Source organism: Oryzias latipes, chromosome 14, assembly GCF_053564925.1.
Source record: "Oryzias latipes strain Hd-rR chromosome 14, Olatipes_Hd-rR_3.1".
NCBI lineage: Eukaryota > Metazoa > Chordata > Actinopteri > Beloniformes > Adrianichthyidae > Oryzias > Oryzias latipes.
Window position 1 is genome coordinate 9,762,097 of NC_136250.1, and position 20,081 is coordinate 9,782,177.

Sequence of the window (20,081 nt, forward strand, 5' to 3'; positions counted from 1 at the left end):
TGCGGCTTGTACTCAGGTGCGTTTGGTCGTTGGACAATGACTGAGCAGTCTTTGAATTATTCTTGTACATTATGATACATTTATGTGATTTAACATGATTTAACATATTAATTTAAATATCTCATGCATTTATTGTTGTAATGTGGTGATTATAGTTATGAAAACTTAAAATTTAGTGTTTCAGAAAAGTATAATGGGTCAGTCAGTACTATTGACTGTAGATGAGAACTGGGCTGAGCGAAAATGCCTTGCTTCTGGTTCCAACCCAATGAAGTCATTGCAGTTGCCATTTTTCTTCGATATGTCAGTTGCCATGTTGGAACCAGATGTCCTCAGTAAGCTGTAATTGGTCCATGTTGGTTTGAGTCTTCATTTCTATGGTAACCACCTGCTCCAATCAGAAGAGAAAATGTTAGAAGGCCACACCCAGTTCACTGAAAGTAGACTTGGGAGAATCTGTCAATCAAATGCTTCAAATGTTCGATGCAAGGCCACCTGGTTTGGTCAGTTTATAACTTGAATGACTTGCATCTGTCTGATATTTTTTGTAAACCTACAGTTTCCTGTAAACCCTCCATGATTCTGTTTAAAACAAGAGGCAATGCAAACTCTAAAGTTTACATTTGCTAGGCTATGTATTACAAGGAAAAAGGTGAATAACCCCCCAAAAGATTTCAAAAGATGCAGATCGGAAATATATTTTTCTTTTACTTTAAAAGAGATGATAAAAAGACGGATAGAATACAGGGTTGTGTCAGGAAGGGCAAAATCTCTGCCAAACCACCTGTTCGAATCAGTGAAAAGTCAATCAATCGCTGTGGCGACCCCCTGGTGAGCAAGGTGAACAACAACTTTAAAAGAGGCTCTTTTGGAAGTATTTTACATTATGTGAACTGTGACAAACAAAAATGAGCATGAGTGATGCTCCTTTTTATAGCTTCTGTAGGATATCAAACACATGGGTTCTACAGTATTTATCAGCTGTATGCACCTGTCTGTTGACATGATTAGATTTGTCAAGCTTTCCGCTCCTCACTCAAGTGGACCAAAACACGCAGCACCCTGACAGCTGATGTGAACATTAATTATCTCATTAGAAATTCTTCCTGGTGGCTGTTCAGGTGTTACCTATTTATCACCAACTTAAGCAAAAATGAGAAACTGATTATGCTGAGTGACAGTTCATCTCCCTGAGTGCAGCAGCCTGCATCAGCATGTGATAAAACACAAACACGAAAAGTATATGAAAGATTCTCTGAACAACTTAGATTTGTTTCCATACAATTTCTGAGACGTGATGTGAACAAACCACAATGGTTTCACTTTTCCATCATACATACAATCCAGCAAAAACATCACCAAGCTCCCCATGGATCCTGTTTTCATGTTCCAACAAGTTGAAGCTAAATTGGTCTCCTTTTTTTTTTCAAGCCGAGCTTTTGCAGCAAAGTCTCTAACAAGACTGAGTATTGATTTATATTTCAAGACTGGTGCAATCAAACAGACAGGCTTCTTTTTAGTAAAATGTTCCGACAGGTTATTTTGTCATAATTAAAGCTATCTTCTACAAAGTGAGGGATTTTAAGCTCAATCTACACTGATTGTCAATAAAAGCACAAAAGTGAAAGAAAAAGGGTGAAAAGGAATCCATGATGCCGTGTTTGTTCCAATGAACAATGTTGTCACACGCTGTCTTTCCCAAACAGTGGAGTGATGCTGTTACATAATAACAGCCATTTGGTGGGCACTTTACTCCACATGGAAAGTACTTGATGGTGGTGTCAAAGAAGTGAGTAGGATGCTTGATTATCCGCACTTTGACATCACTCTGAATTGTGCTTCAGATGGGCTAAATCTGTTTTCAGTTGTCGGTTGCTCTGTCACATTTGGTTGTGACTGAATCATTTTCAGCTGATCATTCGTCAGTGTTTGCTGTTGGCTCTTCGCTCCGCTTTAAAAAGTCATGCCTGCAGCTGTTTGTCTCAGACGTTTTGTTCTTCATTTGGAATTTCTTTTTTTTTCACAGGAGTTTCCTATAAGGATGTATGGATATTTCTGAAATTTAAATAAGCGCAAAGATGATCTGACAATACCTCAACGTTCTGAAAATATGCTATAAAATAAAAGAAAAGGAAAATGCAGGTAGTCACTTTAGGTTATTTTCAGAGAAAGGTTAAAGACAAAGCAGGTGGCGGACTGATCAAACAAATCTGATCGGAGGATAGGAAGGGAGGGACAACGTGAAGCATCCCTTCCTCTCAATGATGCGTCTTGGCTCCTTCTACAAGTTTGTGGTCACCACTACTGTTAACAGCTCACTGACATGCAAAAGGAGCATTTATTCACTAAAAGATTACATCCTAAACTTTTAAACTCAAGTTTTTTTTTTCAAGAAATCATGTGGAAACAAGTAATATTGAAAGAAATGGTTAATCAGGGACCATGCACAAGATTAGAAGAAGATATACTTGGCACCACATTATGGCTGCTTGGGCGTATTTCCATCTGATGCCATTTAGATAAACGGGAAAAAAATCACATTTTTTTTTTATTTTGCTAATTTGTGAAATCTGCATAATTTCAGTTCTTTTCCAGATTTTTTAAACATATATTCATCTCTGTATTGTCTTTTAGAGACAATCAGCCCATCTGCTATCAAGTTTAGTTGCCCTCCCTCTGATAACCTCCCAAAAAAAAAAAAAAGACTGAAAAGAACATTGTAGCCCTCCTGTGCCTGCCCTCAGCTGTCACACTGTCATGTCACTCAGTTTCCAACCAAAGGCTTGTTACTTTAACTGAAACCCCCCCATTGCACTGCCACAGCTGCTCCAGCTTCCTGTTAATCTGTCCTGAACTGTCAAACAAGGTTACATGCCGAAGTGGACATGAGGAATGTCAGAGAGAGCCTTAAATCACAACTTTCCAAATCCCAAACCTGTCAAAAAGCTTCTGCAGAAAGAACTGCAGCAAACCAAAGTCCAACTCCCCTTCCAGCATCTAACGGGTCTCTAAAATGTCCAAGTGCCTAACACAACCTGACAGATGCCCCACATGCATAACGCATAACGTGTCAGAGATGTTTTTATTGGCCAAGAGGGACCTGCATTATTTGCGGCATCTGGTTTTCAGGAACCCATCGTGTGATGACAAGGATTAAAAAATAAATTAAAAACTAAAAACAAATATACACTGCAAACTAAATCTTAAAAAAGTATAAAAGACTCTTGTTGCAAGAGAAAGCGTCTTACAAAGAAAGTTTTTCAGTATCAAAATAAGAGTATTTTTTTCCTAAAATTGAAAATTTTGGTAAAACAATTTAAAAAGCCTTTGGCAGAGTTTTTGCTTATTTGAAGAGAATTGATCAAATTTAAGTATTTTATGTGTTTTATATTATCAATCTTCAGCACCATTTTTTTGCATTTCCTAACAATATTCACAGTAAGTGCTTTGCAGGAGTGGAGTCTGTTTTATTGGTAAATCTATTATCTGTGAAACAACCACCAGTCAGACAGACAGAAATTACAAAGGAGGCACTCTTTTGCAAAGATTTGGTTTGTGTTATTGCACAGTTAAAACACTTTTATGTCTAAAATAACAGTTTTACTTTATTCCTTTAGCGTGTAAAAAATTGTTAATAAAGAAGCTCACACAAGAAACTGTCAGCTTATCTGCAGCCTTCATAAACAACAGAGCATTGCTATCTGAGCTTTTTAAGTTATTGAAAAGCAGAAAACGAATGTCCTCTGCAACGCTGCAATGTGCTCCACAAAAGGTTTTCTGTTTTTTTCTAAAATTCAAGCAAGTGCTGCAACGCTTTTCATCAAGTCTTCCATATTGGGGGATTTTTTTGAGTTGTGTTTTTGGAACAGCTTGATCTGGTACATCATGACATTTTCTCCACTTTTATTTGTCAGAGTGCTCAGCAGCCATCGCTCCTGATGCTTCAACTCATTCACAATTTCTTAAACATCAACAACATCATATGTTTCAGTTGGAGTTGTGTAAGCAAATATTATTCCTTGGGTTGATATGTTTTACCTTTGCAGTTTAAATCATTTTTGGGACACCCAATGATGGGAGCTTTTTGTAAACGTGGGGCCTAGATTCTGGTCCCTGTGCCTCCAAGGCAATTTCGTTTTGGTAAATACGTCTCTGAGAGAGTGAAGGGAAAAATGCTAAGTAGAAAGCAAATACGTTCATGAATTTGTCATTTGTGTTGCTTGTTTTTGTTTCTCACCTAAACTAAAAGGTGTGTTATACATCTCAAAGCATCTTATGTATTTATGCTTCAGTTCAATCAAAATTTGTCAGCTGAAAAAAACAAATACATTTATTTAAATCAGAATAATGTAATCATGTGTATGTGTGCAATGACTTCTGTGCTTAAAGATAAACGTTACATTTTGAATTAGAAATGATAAATGGTCACGTCAAGACAAATAAAATTAGCTTTAAATGTTTTTTTTGTTGGAATTTGTTTTTAAAACCTTCAAAAACAATATTTTATTTTTATAAAACTTACATTGTGAAGTATTTCTTTGCTGAATGACTGTCTAATGTTAAAGATTGACAATAAATGAACACTAATGTAAAGAATTAAAAGATATTTTTAAAATAAAAACTACACCTTAAAATTAGCTAATTATAAAGCAGTAAAGTAAATTAAATAGCAAAGAATTAAACGTTAGGAAGCTTTTTATTTATTTCAGAGTTTTTATAACAGTTTAATGTTTCCTATCAAAAAAAACTTTACAAAACACTGTTATTTTTTTAGATCATGTTTGTGGAAAATGATATATATATATATATATATATTATTTTTTTTTCATAACTGTCTAACATCAAAATTAAAAAGAAAATGTAAAAAAACTGCTGTTTTGTTTCCGTTTTTCCACATTTCTCTCTTTGTCGCCTCTATTGCCTCTGCCTGTAGAGCGCCTGCCGCAGTTTGTCCATCTGTTGTGCTAAATCAAGTGACTGATTTTGTTTGAGGATGTCAGTGATGTAAATAACCCAGACATGCTGAGGACGTTGTGTGCATACATATTTGGGGATGTGGTTTTACTAAAAGGTTGCAAGCACAGGAGATTTTTTTTCTTTTTTTTTCTTTTGGAAGGAGCAGAGAGCAAAGAAGAGAGAGGCTAAGAGTTTTGCTTTATGCCAACAACTAGTGACAATCTCCTAAATCTTTTCAAAAGTGAACATGACAAGGACATAAATAGGACAATGTTGACCAAAAGACTTGAAAACTTCAATAAAACTAACAGCCTTTGTATAGTTTCACATCAGCAAGAGAATCCAGTTAAATGCCACAATTATTTTATCATTGTTGCAGTACAGTAGCTATTTTATAGTATTTGATTTTATGTAAAGCACGTTGTTTTTTTCAACTGGAATGAAAGGCGCTATGCAAATAAAAAAAGTTTGAAGTTTAAAATTGTTGTGTTTGTGTGCCCTCACAAGGCCACTTTGATAATGACTGTGTCTTTGCACTGATTGCTGTGTGTCCCTGCAGTTTGACATGCAGCAGCTGTCTCTGGATGAGCTCAAGCAGGTGTTGTTTCACGCCTTCCGGGACCACCTGACAATGAAGGACATAGAGAACATCATCATCACAGAGGAAGAGAGCCTCAATGAGACCTCAGGGAACTGTCCTGAGTATGAAGGAGGTGAGGAAGCTTTTTTTGGGAGGAAGCTTTTTTTGTGAACACTTTACCGTCAAAAACACTTAGAGGTTGTCAAAGATGACAAGAAACTAATTTTTTGTCTGGCATGGTCTGATAGAGGTACAACAAATTAGGAATATTTAAAAAAAAAAGGATTGGAGGTATGAGCCACCTGTTCCCACATCTCTGATTTGCTCCCATGGGAACATTTCAATTTACTTTCACTTTGGTTAGATCAGAAAACAAAATATATTTTATTAATAAAAATGATCAAGTTTGCAAAATGTAAAAAGAAAGAGTTTACTTGAAAAAATATGTTTTCTTTGATGAAGCCAAAAGAAGAACATCATCTGCAAAAAGCAGAGTTTAAATCCCCAAACCAGACTCTCTCGGACTACAGCAAGAAATTCTGCCCATAAAACTCTATAAACAGAACTAGTGACAAAGTGTATTCCTGCCAAAGTTCAATACACGCTGGGAACAGATTCTACTTACTGTCGGCAATACAAACCAAGCTTCTGCTCTGATTTTTGCTCCGTTGTCCTATGCACCTCTCGTAGAACACTGCAAGGGACTTAAATAGAGGGACCACCACCCCTGTCTGACAGTTCAGAGGAACTGTCCCCAACTGCCACACAATGGCACAAAGGCATGTCACCCAATACAGCCCATAATATCACCATTACCATCCACCCACAGTGTTATTCTCACCTAAGAGCTCCTTCACTTCCTTGTGACTTCAGTCTGGCTGTTAGACCCACTTCGACAAACAAATCTTTTTCTATTTTTGTCTGTATAGATATCTTAATGTATTCAGTATAGATGAAGTCTGTCTTCTTGATTCTTTTCTTCAAGATTCCACTTGTTCAACCCCTCCAAGTGGAATCTTCCTCTTCAAATCTTCTTTTTCCTTTATCCACAACTAGTCAGAAAATCATACAAAATCTATCAAACAAAACCTTTTCTTTATACAGTAAGAACTGATTCAATGTATGTTTTTAGGTTCTTTCAAGATGCAGAAGGCGACACGGTTAAGCCATCTTTTCAAATCACAGCAAGTCCCTGTAGCTTTTTGAAAAGAAGTGGCAACAACTGTAAAAAAAATGACAAACCATGAAGTGACAGCTGCAGCGCTGAAGTTCATTCTGCAGCAAACTTCTCTTCAAAAGTTTAAGTTTACATAAATACACCTTATCTCCAGTCAAATAAAACTGTATGTTTGTAAAGGTGTAAGACTCATTAGCCTAACAACTAATACTTCATTAGCACAAAATTATTGTTTTCTGACAAAGTGAGCGACCTTGGGAGCATTTCGGTAAGACAACTCAGGCAGGCTTTACTTAGGCCACTCCCCTAGGGCGGGTCAGTTAATCAACTCACTTGTGCAGCATCCTATTTAAGTCCAGGTGTGTAAGTTGTTCATCCTTCTTTACTGCAGCACTGCGTTCTTTGCCCCACCCTCCTCCCCGGCTTCCACCTGTGAGCTCCGTTAGGGGTAGTTATTACCCAAAAGTTTATGGAAATTTCTCTCTCTTGGAATTGCACGGAGTTTTATGCCAAACCAAAGGAAAGTGAAATGCAAAGTTAAAGGAAAGTGAAATGCAAAGTGAAATGCAAAGTTAAAGGAAAGTGAAATGCAAAGTTAAAGGAAAAGGAAATGCTTACTTGGAGGAAAGTGAAATGCTTAATTGGAGGAATATGAAATGCTCACTTGGAGGAATGCGAAATGCTTACTCAGAGGAAAGTGAATGCTAACTAAGGAAAGTGAATGTCAAAGAATGTGAAAGCAACAAGTATGTGGAAGCAAACTAAAGATGTGAAAATAAATATTATTACTACTGCATGAATCTAGCCACAGGGGTTGCAAGCCAGTAACTTCTGTGCCGGTCCCAAGCCCGGATAAATAGAGAGGGTTGCGTCAGGAAGGGCATCCGGCGTAAAAATTGCCAAAATAACCATGCGAATCATCCACAACACTTTAGACATACCGGATCGGTCGAGGCCCGGGTTAACAACGACCGCCACCGATGCTGTTAACCTACAGGGTGTCGGTGGAAATTTGACTACTGTTGGTGGAAGAAAGAGGGGAGGCAGAAGGGTCCGTGGCCAGAGAGAGAAGGGAAAAGGCAGGAACATAGGTTTGAGAATAGGGACTCTTAACGTTGGCACAATGACAGGGAAAGGCAGAGAGCTGGCAGACATGATGGAGAGAAGGAAGGTAGATGTACTGTGTGTGCAGGAGACAAGGTGGAAGGGCAGCAAGGCACGTAGTATTGGAGGAGGATACAAACTGTTCTATCATGGTGTTGATAGGAAGAGAAACGGGGTAGGAGTGATTCTGAAGGGGGAGTTTGTAAACAGTGTTCTAGAGGTGAAAAGAGTCTCAGACAGGATGATGAGCCTAAAGTTAGAAATTGAAGGGGTGATGGTGAATGTAGTCAGTGGGTATGCGCCACAGGTTGGCTGTGAGTTAGAAGTGAAGGAGAGATTCTGGAGTGAGTTGGATGAGGTCATAGAGAGTTTTCCCAGAGGAGAGAGAGTTGTTATTGGAGCAGACTTTAATGGGCATGTTGGTGAGGGCAACAGAGGTGATGAGGAGGTGATGGGCAGGTTTGGTCTGAAGGAAAGGAATCTGGAGGGACAGATGGTGGTGGACTTTGCGAAGAGGATGGAAATGGCTGTAGTCAACACTTACTTCCAGAAGAGAGAGGAACATAGAGTGACATACAGAAGTGGAGGTAGGAGTACTCAGGTGGACTACATCCTATGTAGACGAGGTCATTTGAGAGAGGTTAATGACTGCAAAGTGGTGGTAGGAGAGAGTGTAGCCAGACAGCACCGCATGGTGGTGTGTAAGATGACTCTGGAGGTCAGGAAGAAGAAGAGAGGGAAAACAGAAAAGAAGACCAAGTGGTGGAAGCTACAGAATGAAGAAACTTGTGAGGAATTTAGGCAGAAGTTGAGGCAGGTCCTGGGTGGTCAGGATGAGCTTCCAGAGGACTGGGAAACTACAGCAGAGATTATCAGGGAAACAGGTAGGAAGGTGCTAGGTGTGTCATCTGGAAAGAGGAAAGACGGTAAAGAGACTTGGTGGTGGAATGAGGAAGTACAGGAATGCGTCCAGAGGAAGAGGTTGGCTAAAAGGAAGTGGGATGTAGAAAGGACTGAGGAAGGTAGACAGGAGTACAAGGAAGCGCAGCGTAGAGTGAAGAGAGAGGTGGCAAAGGCCAAACAGAAAGCTTACGATGAGCTATATGACAGGTTAGACACAAAGGAAGGAGAGAAGGACTTGTACAGGCTAGCCAGAGAGAGAGACAGAGATGGGAAGGACGTGCAACAGATAAGGGTGATTAAGGACAGAGATGGAAAGGTGCTAACAACCCAAGAGAGTGTACAGAAAAGATGGAAGGAGTATTTTGAGGAGCTGATGAACGAGGAAAATGACAGGGAAAGAAGGGAGGAAGATGTGGTTGTTGTGGAGCAGGAAGTAGCAGAGATTGGAAAGGATGAGGTTAGGAAGGCTCTGAAAAGGATGAAGAGCGGAAAGGCCGTTGGTCCTGATGACGTACCTGTGGAGGTATGGAAGTGCTTAGGAGAGACAGCAGTGGAATTTCTAACAAGGTTGTTCAATAGGATTTTAGAGAGTGAGAAGATGCCTGAGGAATGGAGGAGAAGCGTTCTGGTTCCGATCTTTAAGAACAAGGGTGACACGCAGAACTGCAGCAACTATAGAGGAATCAAGTTGATGAGCCACACAATGAAGCTGTGGGAAAGAGTAGTGGAAGCCAGGCTTAGGAAGAAGGTGGAGATCTGTGAGCAGCAGTATGGTTTCATGCCCCGTAAGAGCACCACTGATGCCATTTTTGCTTTGAGAATGTTGATGGAAAAGTACAGAGAAGGTCAGAAGGAGCTGCATTGTGTGTTCGTAGATTTAGAGAAGGCGTATGACAGGGTGCCGAGGGAGGAGCTGTGGTACTGTATGAGGTCGTCTGGAGTGGCAGAGAAGTATGTCAGAGTAGTTCAGGACATGTATGAGAGAAGTATGACGGTGGTGAGATGTGCTGTAGGTCAGACAGAGGAGTTCAAGGTGGAGGTGGGACTACACCAAGGATCAGCTTTGAGTCCTTTTTTGTTTGCTATGCTGATGGACAGGCTGACAGACGAGGTAAGACAGGAATCTCCCTGGACAATGATGTTTGCGGATGACATTGTAATTTGCAGTGAGAGTAGAGAGCAGGTGGAGGAACAGCTAGAGAGCTGGAGGTTTGCTCTGGAAAGAAGAGGCATGAAGGTCAGTCGTAGTAAGACAGAATACATGTGTCTGAACGAGAGGGATCAAGGTAGAAGCGTTAGGTTACAGGGGGCTGAGGTGAAGAAGGTGCAGGAGTTTAAGTACTTGGGGTCAACAGTTCAGTGTGATGGGGATTGTGGAAAAGAGGTGAAGAGGCGAGTGCAGGCAGGTTGGAGCGGTTGGAGGAAAGTGTCAGGAGTGTTGTGTGACAGAAGAGTGTCAGCAAGACTCAAAGGAAAGGTGTACAAGACAGTGGTGAGACCAGCTCTGCTCTATGGGTTAGAGACGGTAGCAGTGAGACAGAGACAAGAGGCTGAGATGGAGGTAGCGGAGATGAAGATGTTGAGGTTCTCCTTAGGAGTGACCAGGTTAGACAGGATAAGGAACGAGTACATCAGAGGGACGGCTCATGTTGCCTGTGTTAGCGACAAAGTCAGAGAAGCCAGACTGAGATGGTTTGGACATGTTCAGAGGAGGGATAGTGGATATATTGGTAGAAGGATGTTGGAGATGGAGCTGCCTGGCAGGAGGGCAAGAGGACGGCCAAAGAGGAGATACATGGATGTCTTAACAGAGGACATGAAGTTGGCTAACGTTAGGGTAGAAGATGTTCATGATAGAGTGAGGTGGAAAAGGATGATTCGCTGTGGCGACCCCTGATGGGAAAAGCCGAAAGAGAAAGAAGACTACTGCATGAGTTGTCTGACTGAAATACATTTAGGAACCCTGCAAAGAATGAAAATCAATGAAAAACTATATGTCTGTTAGAGTATTTGTGGTGTGATTTGATTTGATTTTTGTTTGGTTCCATCTGATTCTGTTGGTTTATACTTGATTTAACTCAATGCTTTAAGAGAAAGTATGTATGTTTTAAAATGTGCTGAACCATTTGGCTTTAAATCCTGTTAAAGGGATATCAATTGATTACAGGTTGCGACAGTCATTTGCTAATAACACGTTTTTTTATGCTGTTGATTATATTGATGTGTCAGCTTGAGAAGGTTTTTTCCATTTTTTTTAAAGTTGTTCTGCCAATTAGAAGTGCATGTGCAGTTACTGTCTTATGTCAAGAGAGATCGGTTAATTTGACTAGAAATTAAATAAAATATACATGGTAAGTTTTGGGGTATTTGCGGGGTTTAAAACGTGTCCTTCCCTGCACAAGAATAGAGGACACAGAATCGTCCCAATGCCTCTGCATCCACAACTCAGCCAGATTTCCTTCTTTGTTCAGATCTCACACATTGTGCTCAGTTCATTTGATCTAATCTTTTCTCATTTTCCATTTCATTTGATCCAGCCAAGACAAATTCCAAGTTTTCCCCACAGAAGACAAAGTTTCTTCTTTCAAGACAAAGTTATGTGGCATTGGAAGGGAAGCCAGGGACAAAAACACTAAACCTCTGCCTTGGAGCTCCAAGTCCCTTCTCTCCTGTGAAATATCCATCTAGCTCGACTGGGTGAAAAGTAAAAACAGGATCAAACACAATAAGAAACTTGAACAGTTCTAATGAATCCACCGGGAACTGGCCTACAGTCTCAGTGAGACCTATAAAGAAAGTTCCCGGAAGAAAAGCGGGAATAAAAGGCTGTAAAAGAGGAGATAAGAGGCTGAAGAAGGGATCAGGGATTTGCTAGCTTGACAGGGAAAGAGGCTGAATGGAGAAAGAGTGAGGACAATGAAAATATCGGTAGAGAAGGAGCAGGTGAGAAGACGATAAAAAAAAGACTGGGAGCAACAGGGTTTCCCTCAGACTGCAGATGCACCCGTCTTCCTATTTAACCCTCTTCCAATGTCCTAAAATTCTCCCTTTTATTGCAGCTACTTTCCCATCCTCTGTCATTCCTGTGGGAGCTCTTCTCCTTCTACAGCTCCTCTTAGATCCATGAATCAGAGCCATGACTCTGACTTATTGATGCGGCGTGTGATTCTAACAAAGTCAGACAAGGAGGCTGCCATGTGAAGAAACTTTCTGTGGTTGCAGCAGCTGCGAGGCGTGTCTGAGAACACGTGCTCATCTTCTCTTTCTGTCACCCCTGAGACTACATCTTTGCAAAGATAAAGGTCCTCTCATCCTGAAAAGTTAGGTAGCAGAGATGCAATTTAATGTTCAGAGTTTTTACCTCCGAGACACCTCAATGCATGATCTGGGTCACAGAAATGAGCTGCAAATCTTTGCCGTCATTTGCCTGATATTTGTTTCAGTCAAGGAACAGACACTCCCATAGGAACTGGAATTCTAAAATCTGCTTTTTTTTTTCATTAGGATATGACAAAAATAAACAGCACAAAAAATTCCAAGCATTTGGATGACTTAGAATGTGTGTTTGTATTGTTTCTGGAATACTTTCACCTGTTTAATGAGTCTGGTGTTGTACAGACAACATAACCTGCAACCAAATGTTTACAATGAATCAGTGATAGGTGCTGCTTTTTGGCTTGGGGGAATTTCTTCTCCATTCATGCTTTCAGGTTAGCGGGAACAGTGATTGTTTTCCCTCCCTGGAACTGCTCCTTCAAGATCCTCCCACAATATTTTTGCAAGATTCCAACTAATATTTGGTGGGGAGTCACTACCTGGTGTAAAAAATATTGAAAAACCATTTCTCAGACAGGTAGACAAAATTGTATTGCAGTATTGTGTTGTTTTCAATTTTAACAAGTGGCCGGGATAGGCTCCAGCAGCCCCGTGACCCCGAAAGGGACAAAACGAAAGAAGATGAATGAACAATCAGATTAGTGCAACCTTTCTAGCTGTGTGAGAATCAACATGGGGTATATTACTACAAACTTTCTAACAAATTGGTTCCCAAACCCTAATGCCCAACTGTATCACAATGATAAATAACAACAAAAATAAGAGAATAATGCAGTTATTCTTTTGTTTGTTTTTTCTTTTATCTCAGTTCATCCTAAGAAGAAAAACAGACAGACGTGCGTGAGGAAAAGCCTGATCTGCGCCTTCGCCATGGCTTTCATCATCAGTGTCATGCTTATTGCAGCCAATCAGATGCTAAGGAATGGCATGGAGTGAAATAATTGCACTGTGAGCCTTGGAAGGGGACAGCATAGCCATGACCTCACATCTTGTCTCTGCCGCCAAAGCTGGACCAGTCACAGCCCAAGCACTTCTCTAAACAATCTTTGGAGCAGAAGATATAATAAAATGTACAAATGTGTATTTGGTTTTGAACAAAGATGTCACCATGTTGAGTTACTGGACTTACTGATCAGAAAGAATCTAAACTGCAAAAGAGGGATGGTTTTTATAATAATTGAATTTTTATTTTATTTGAAGACTAAAATCACCCTTTAAACTTACTTTTTAGCCACTAAAGTTCTTTATCAGGTGCTTTGATTCATTCCTATTTTTTAGAACTATTTATTGCTGTGGACGACTGAATATTTGCCCTCCATAAGTTGCACTGAATGTGAACTGGGAAAATGTGAGTTCTGAACTTTTAAACATTCCTTGCATTTCATGTAGCCATGTAGCAACTGCTCACTTTTTTGTGAAGCATTTGCATCATCTCTACCCACACAGAAAATGTCGCGTATGACTTATTTATGTGTATCAACAGAAAGCACAATTAAAAACTCAGTGAGGGACCACGTAAAAAGCAACACTGTCCCAGCATCTAGGTGTTGACTTGATAAATGATGTGAGTTTAACATGGTATAAAATGTCCACATGTATAATTGGCTCAGAGTAGGTGTTGAAAAGCCAGACAAAGTGCTGCAAAAAGAAATGTAGCCCAGCGCCTCATTGCAACAAAACAGAAGTGTGGTAAATATTATTAATGTCACAATATCAAAAGCATGCCAGTATATTCACTGCCGTTACCCCCAGACACCTGTGGATTGCACTGTATATATGTAATACTACTCAGCTTGTGTAAACCATAAACCTTTTCAATAGTGGACTACGCAAAAGATTAAACGACTGAGCTACATCAGGGATTCAAAGCAGAGGCATGGCACAGCCTGTTGCCATGGTTATGCTTGAGTAGGGTGCCCTCTAGTGGTTACAATAAAGCCTGCAATTAAAAAGTTTAACCCTTGTGCTATCTTAGATGACCCCACCCTTACATTGACGTGTTCTCCCTACCATGACAAAGGTGGATAAAGGTGGAAAGATTTCATGTAATCCATGCTAACCAGTGAAGATCACAAATCATTGAAGAAAAAAGGTTCAGAGCACTGTCTAGTGGGTCTAGATGACCCAACTCCCAATGTTAAAGTGCCTAGGATAGCACAAGGGGTAAAAGTACAATCTGAGCCACTTAAATGTTAGAAAGTAATTGAAAATTAATTTAATCAAAACCAAGAATGTTTTTTTAGGCAATACACAACCTGTTTTTGTAAAATTGTGTATTGTGGTTAAGCTTGCAGGGACACCACAGGTAAAACATGAGGGTAAAAACTTTGACGTGGGTGTCATGCAGGCAAGTTAACACTGGAATTGTCCTACTTTGTTTCTGTAACCTCTGACTTCCAGGCTAATATGAATACTTTGATAAATTCAGTGAAAAAAAAACAGTCCTTTTTGTGAAATGAATTTAGACCATGCCATTATTATTATTATTCTAAGTTTAAGCCGCCCCCTCATTAGATTTAGCTCTGTAACCGTTCAAAACAGATGAGCACAACAGTGGGTGCTGTAGCTTTAATGTATGTAGATTTCAGATTTCATGGGCTTACGAGAAAACCTTTGATTGTATTTTTTTTCTTTTCATTTGCCTGCATTAGAAAAACAATGTGTATTTTCTAAAATGTCTGAATTTGTCAAAAGATAAATAAAGGCAAAGGATGTTGGGGGGTGACAGAGGGTATTTAAAGAAAAATAAAATAAAAAAATCACCTTTGTAAGTGAAATGTACAATACTGTAAATCAGTATGCATGTTGTTGTTTAGATTTCCATGTCTTTAAAATACAGGAAATTCAGTAAATCTTTGTGATGGCTCGGCCTTGATCTGACTACATATACATATATTTACATATGTATATGTATATATGTGTGTACATATATACATGCACTGTCACCTATTGACTTTACAGTTTATATTATAATAGCCATTTTATAGTTTCTACCAGCTATTAATCAAAACATAGAACAGAAGAGGGCATTTATCATGAATATGCAAATACAAGGTCACATCATTGTCTTCTCTGCTCTGCATCACTGAGGGGAGAAAGTCTCACAGTTGAGGGTTAAACGATGAAACCAACATACTGTGTTTGGATGTTTTCACTGCCTGTAGTCTCTATAAAGTGTTCTGTAATGTAAGCTGCACTTATCCTGTCCGTCCGAACACACAAACATTTTAAAAACGGACCTTGTCCCCACTTTGTCTGTCGTAGTCGCTTTTCAAAAACCAGCATAAACCACTTGATCACGTCGACGATTCTGGAACTACTGCGCCATTCTTTGCATGGCCATTCAAGGGACAAACCTTCCTTCAAACTTTTTAAGGTTTACACTATTTTACAGTACATCTGTAATGAAACCGTTCACAATTTTCCTCTTTTTGAATTTTTTTTTAACAGAACATGTTTTTACCAGCTGTAGATTGTATTAAAATTAACATAAAGACGTTATACAACCTTGGCATGCTGCTTAAAAAATGAGAAAGAAAACAGCAATAGTTATGAATATTTAAAATGCAAAGTCTAATGTGTTTAATCTGAAAACTGTATCTATACGTGTTTATGCAATAAAGACTTGTTTTGATAGAAATGGATGGCATTTGTGTTTATCTGTAAAGGAGAGGATGTGTTTGAAATGCTGGCAGACTTACAGATTAAACACGAGTCACTACAGGTGACATGCATGACAGAGATAAAATGTACTTTACTGAGGTACATTTTGGGCAAAATGTGAAATATATTACTTATGACTGCATTTGTCACTTGCCATATTTTGTATTGTGACTTAAATGTGCTATAAGTTAACATGTGTATAACAACGCACATTTGCATCCTAACATCTATCAGATTAGATGCAGGGGTAATTATTGGGAACTTCATCACGTTAGAGTAATTTATTCAAACAGAAAATATCTTTTGCAGTTGCTGTAAGTTAAAACATGTTTGTCAATAATGCAGTTTTCTGGAAACAGGAAATTCATGTTCACTAAAAAATATGGAACTTGCTCCTAAAAAACAGCCAAAAGTGACATAATTATTTTTTGAGGATTTAATTTTATATTACAAACTGTAATATTTTTAATTGTTATTGTTAAACGATTTATTATTAAATTGGTAATTCACTCTGAGCTGTTTAACATGTTTACCCCTTGTGCTATCCTAGGCACTTTAACATTGGGAGTTGGGTCATCTAGACCCCACTAGACAGTGCTCTGAACCTTTTTTCTTCAATGATTTGTGATCTTCACTGGTGTCCATGGATTACATGAAATCTTTCCACCTTTATCCACCTTTGTCATGGTAGGAATAACACGTCAATGTAAGGGTGGGGTCATCTAAGATAGCACAAGGGTTAACAGTTTTTTTAATAACCTTCACTGGAAGCATCTTCTATTATTTCTTGTGGATGTCGTTGTTGCTTTTATTTTTCCTGTCACTTTGGAGATTCAAATCTACATTTGTACACCAGTGCTATACTTTGAAGGTCTGAGGATAATTCTGAATTAGGTACATAATACAGCAGTGCTTGAACTTCAGCAGCGATTTCACTGTGCAACATTTTACTATGCAAGAGAAAAATGTGACTGGTATTATTACCACTTTAAAAGAAAAAAGCGCAGATTTGTATTCTGATAAATGACTGTAAATACCAGCATTAAAAATGAAGACAGTTACAACACTGTCGTTAGACTAAGATCCCTCACTGCTTCCAACGCCCACGCAGGACATGAACTGCCGCTGAAAACCCGTTGCTGCATGCGAGGGCTGCAGACTGAACTAAACCAGGTGTCACTGCACTTCACTGCTGGCACCAGCACTTTAAATCCTGTTCATTAAGGAGATGGGTCACATCCAACTGAACACAGCCGCACAGCAGATGCACCGCTAACTGTGGGGTATTGAACCTTCCGTCCATCCATCTTCTATCCCCGCTCTGTCCTGTGCAGGGTCATGGGTAATGAACCAAAGCATCCCAATAAATGAACAAACAAGACATTAAGCCCAGTTTAATGGTCCTTTCAGACATTAACAGCATGCCTTGTTTGCTAATCCTTTAGTCAGTCATTTTATTGGCAAATTTAAGGCATTTATGGATAATTTCAGCCTACGCCAGACCCAATAAATAAGCCACACTGATACTGATGGACATAAAAATGCTTTAATGTGAGGTATTCACTGTCAGTTATTAACAATTAGGACACATCTGTATGCAGGAACTGTACGATTGTAAACTCTGGAAAGCTTCAAAAACTCATCCTATACTGACAATAAACATCCAATGTAGTTACATCTTCACACATAAAACCGCTTGTTCTCAAGTCAATGAATGCAGAATAATTTATATAAAACACTGACAGAAAAGAAGACTAAATTACTTCTTTTTTCTTTAGGAAAACTGTTGACAGGTTGTTTTTTGTAGAATACTGCTTACAAGTAACATAAAAATTATTCTAAAAGGTAATATTTGTTAAGATGTTTAAAAGCTTTGCTTTTCTTAACACCTATAATTTTATTTAAGAAGGCACAAATCTTACATTTCAATGACTTAATACAGAATGACTTCCCTGGTGAATTTCTTGATGTGTAAACAATCCCTCCCTTCTACATTTTTGCACTAGAATGCATAAAGTCTTTAAAAAGCCCATTTCAAAAAGATATTAAAGGTCAAAAACAGTCATAAATAAGATTTAAATATGACTCCTTGGATATTTTAAGGCATTTTATGATGTAGTTTGTGCACTTTCAAACTGGATAGCGGCTGACTTTCAAGTTTTGATCTTTAACTGTTCGCACACTTGTTCAGGTGGAACGTTGGCTGCTGTGACGGACTTAATCGCACAGAAGCAGGAAGAAGGGAAATCAAGAAGAGACAGGACAGGAAAAGGAACAGCACGGCTCAAAACTCTGTGTGTGTGTGACTGTAGTCTTGGCCGCCTGCTGAGATTTCGCTGGGCTTCATGAAGATTCCCTCCATGGCCTTCCACAGGCTGTGCTGACTGGGGCTCGCCATGCCATGGACCTCCATCTGACCGTGGATGGGCCGCCCGTACTGCTCCCCTGTGACCGACAGCAGAACGTCTGTGGCTTTGTGACGGAAGCGGATGGCCTCCTCGCGCTTCCACACGGATCCCGCACAGTGAACTGTCCACTCGTCGAGGTGGTCCCCTTCTCCTTCCTCCCCAAACGCACTCACCTCCTGTGGAAACAGGAAAAAACAAACTTTGTCCAGAGCAAAAAAAAGGACAATGTGAAGTAGAACTTAAATCTTTTGTTACTCTTTCAGACAGTCATACTTCAAAATGTACTCTGCCCCTTTCCTACAAACCACATTGAGCTGTTGGTTAATATAAACAAAAGTGGTAATATAACAGGTCAAAATAGAAAGGTTTCTTCTTTCTGTTCCCTTTTCTTGTCACAAAAGTTTGCATGTTGTATTTTTTTGTTTTTGTGATTGTTTTGTGGTTGGTAGCCAAACAAACCTTCACGTTGGAGGGATAACTTAAACAGATTTGAATTATTGTAACAAAGTAGCCCAAAGCTCTTTAGTTTGTGACATTGGCAAATATCATGCATGGATAGTGATTCTTTAAGACCCTTTTTAATCATTTTTATTCTGAATGCCATGGAGAAGAAGAGTGGAGAGTTGACCAATTTGAGAATGAATAATACCTACTGTCTTTTTTAAGAAAGCTTCAGTATTTTGAGTCTCAAGAATCCCAAGAGTCTGACTGATCTGTCATAAGAATAAGATGTTTACGAAAACTTGATGCATTTCTGGATTTTACGCCGCATGGTGGCGTAGTGGTTGGCGCTCTTGCCTCACAGTGAGAAGGCCTTATGTGACCCTGCAACAGACTACAGCGACCTGTTCGGGGCGTCCCTGCCTCCGGCCAACAGTAGCTGGGTTGGCTCCCATGAACCTGAAAGCGGTTTGGCGGTTTCTGAACAAATGGATGGATTTGTCTGGCACCCACCTGATTAGAGGAAAGCGGGGAAGCAAAGTAGTGGCTGTGCAGGTTGCGTCCCGTGTTGACATGCGTGAGGCGGATGGCTTGCCCACACTTTACAGGTGTACCCCGCTGACACAAGGCGTCCCTGGTCCCACGAATACTCCAGTAGCTGTTACTGTCCTCAACCGTGGTGACCCCCGTGACAGACTGCTGCCCGCTGCCTGTCTCATGAACGGAGACAAACAGAACAAGGATTCTGAGAAAATGTCTTCACTGATGGCTAAATCTGTTAAAGTTATAAAGATATATCCAGTTACAGTAGCATAAAAGGTTGAGTTGTTGATTAGTGATCCCAGAAAAAAACAACAATAACATCTTTACTGTGTTAGCAGTAAAGTGTGCAGAACCAACAAAAATGTTAATTTGATGGTTTTAAACAAAACACACAATTTAGTTTTACATACAATATAATGCTAAGTGTTAGATCAGTGAAAATAAGTCAAATAAATCTACAAAACGGGCCACATCTGTCCACATTAACCCAACAGTATCAGTACCAATATGTGTGAACTGTGTAACCTCTGAAGACAAAAATCACTGTCTTCCCAATACTACTTTATGTTACGACTAAATGTAAGCTACTTGAAAACGTTATATAATGTCTTTATAAATCCTCTAAATCCGTTTTTGAGTAAACTTACCGGAGCCGTAACGAACGTCGTGCGAGTGTAGTCTCACGTTGTGCTTTACATTCAATAGTTTTACAACAGACCCACATGTAACAAAACTTAGTTCGGTACCGAGTGATAACTGACAAATACAAGAAAATACTACGAATAATGTTGATAAAAAGCTCGCAATAGCACCACAATGTATGTGACCCATTGTATTGACAGATTGAATCCAAGCAGCCGACGAGTCCTTTCCCTGATTTACATAAAGTTTTGCTACGTCAGTGCAAAGAACGACAACACTATGCGCATAGAAAGAACACTGCCTCTAGCGGCGTGGAGTGGTATTACTA

The 20,081-nt window shown here is 39.5% G+C and overlaps 2 protein-coding genes across 4 annotated transcripts in view; one reads left to right on the top strand and one right to left on the bottom strand.

Annotated features, from left to right (window-relative positions):
* caln2 (calneuron 2) overlaps window positions 1-15,696 on the top strand; it is a 36,924-nt gene extending 21,228 nt beyond the window's left edge. For all 3 annotated transcript variants that reach the window (XM_011483277.4, XM_078930731.1, XM_078930730.1), the window contains exons 5-6: window positions 5,516-5,669; window positions 12,865-15,696. In XM_011483277.4, coding sequence (XP_011481579.1) covers window positions 5,516-5,669; window positions 12,865-12,992 — 282 coding nt within the window. In that variant the 3' untranslated portion in view covers window positions 12,993-15,696. The remainder of the gene's footprint in view (window positions 1-5,515; window positions 5,670-12,864) is intronic.
* Window positions 15,697-17,246: 1,550 nt separating this feature from the next.
* sdf2 (stromal cell-derived factor 2) lies at window positions 17,247-20,012 on the bottom strand. Its single transcript, XM_004076184.5, has 3 exons — window positions 19,759-20,012; window positions 19,082-19,278; window positions 17,247-18,303 (listed from the first exon to the last, which is right to left on the bottom strand). Exons 1-3 carry the CDS (start codon window positions 19,940-19,942, stop codon window positions 18,004-18,006), a joined length of 681 nt encoding a protein of 226 aa, XP_004076232.1. The 5' UTR covers window positions 19,943-20,012; the 3' UTR covers window positions 17,247-18,003.
* Window positions 20,013-20,081: the final 69 nt, after the last annotated feature.

What these genes read in the sequence shown, in the direction of transcription:
- sdf2 (XM_004076184.5), bottom strand. Translation starts at nt 19,942, where the DNA reads ATGGGTCACATACATTGTGGTGCTATTGCGAGCTTTTTATCAACATTA. An exon ending in CGACGTTCGTTACGGCTCCG is followed by an intron (nt 19,279 to 19,758) that starts GTAAGTTTACTC and finishes TTCATGAGACAG; the next exon opens with GCAGCGGGCAGCAGTCTGTC. An exon ending in CCCCGCTTTCCTCTAATCAG is followed by an intron (nt 18,304 to 19,081) that starts GTGGGTGCCAGA and finishes CTGTTTCCACAG; the next exon opens with GAGGTGAGTGCGTTTGGGGA.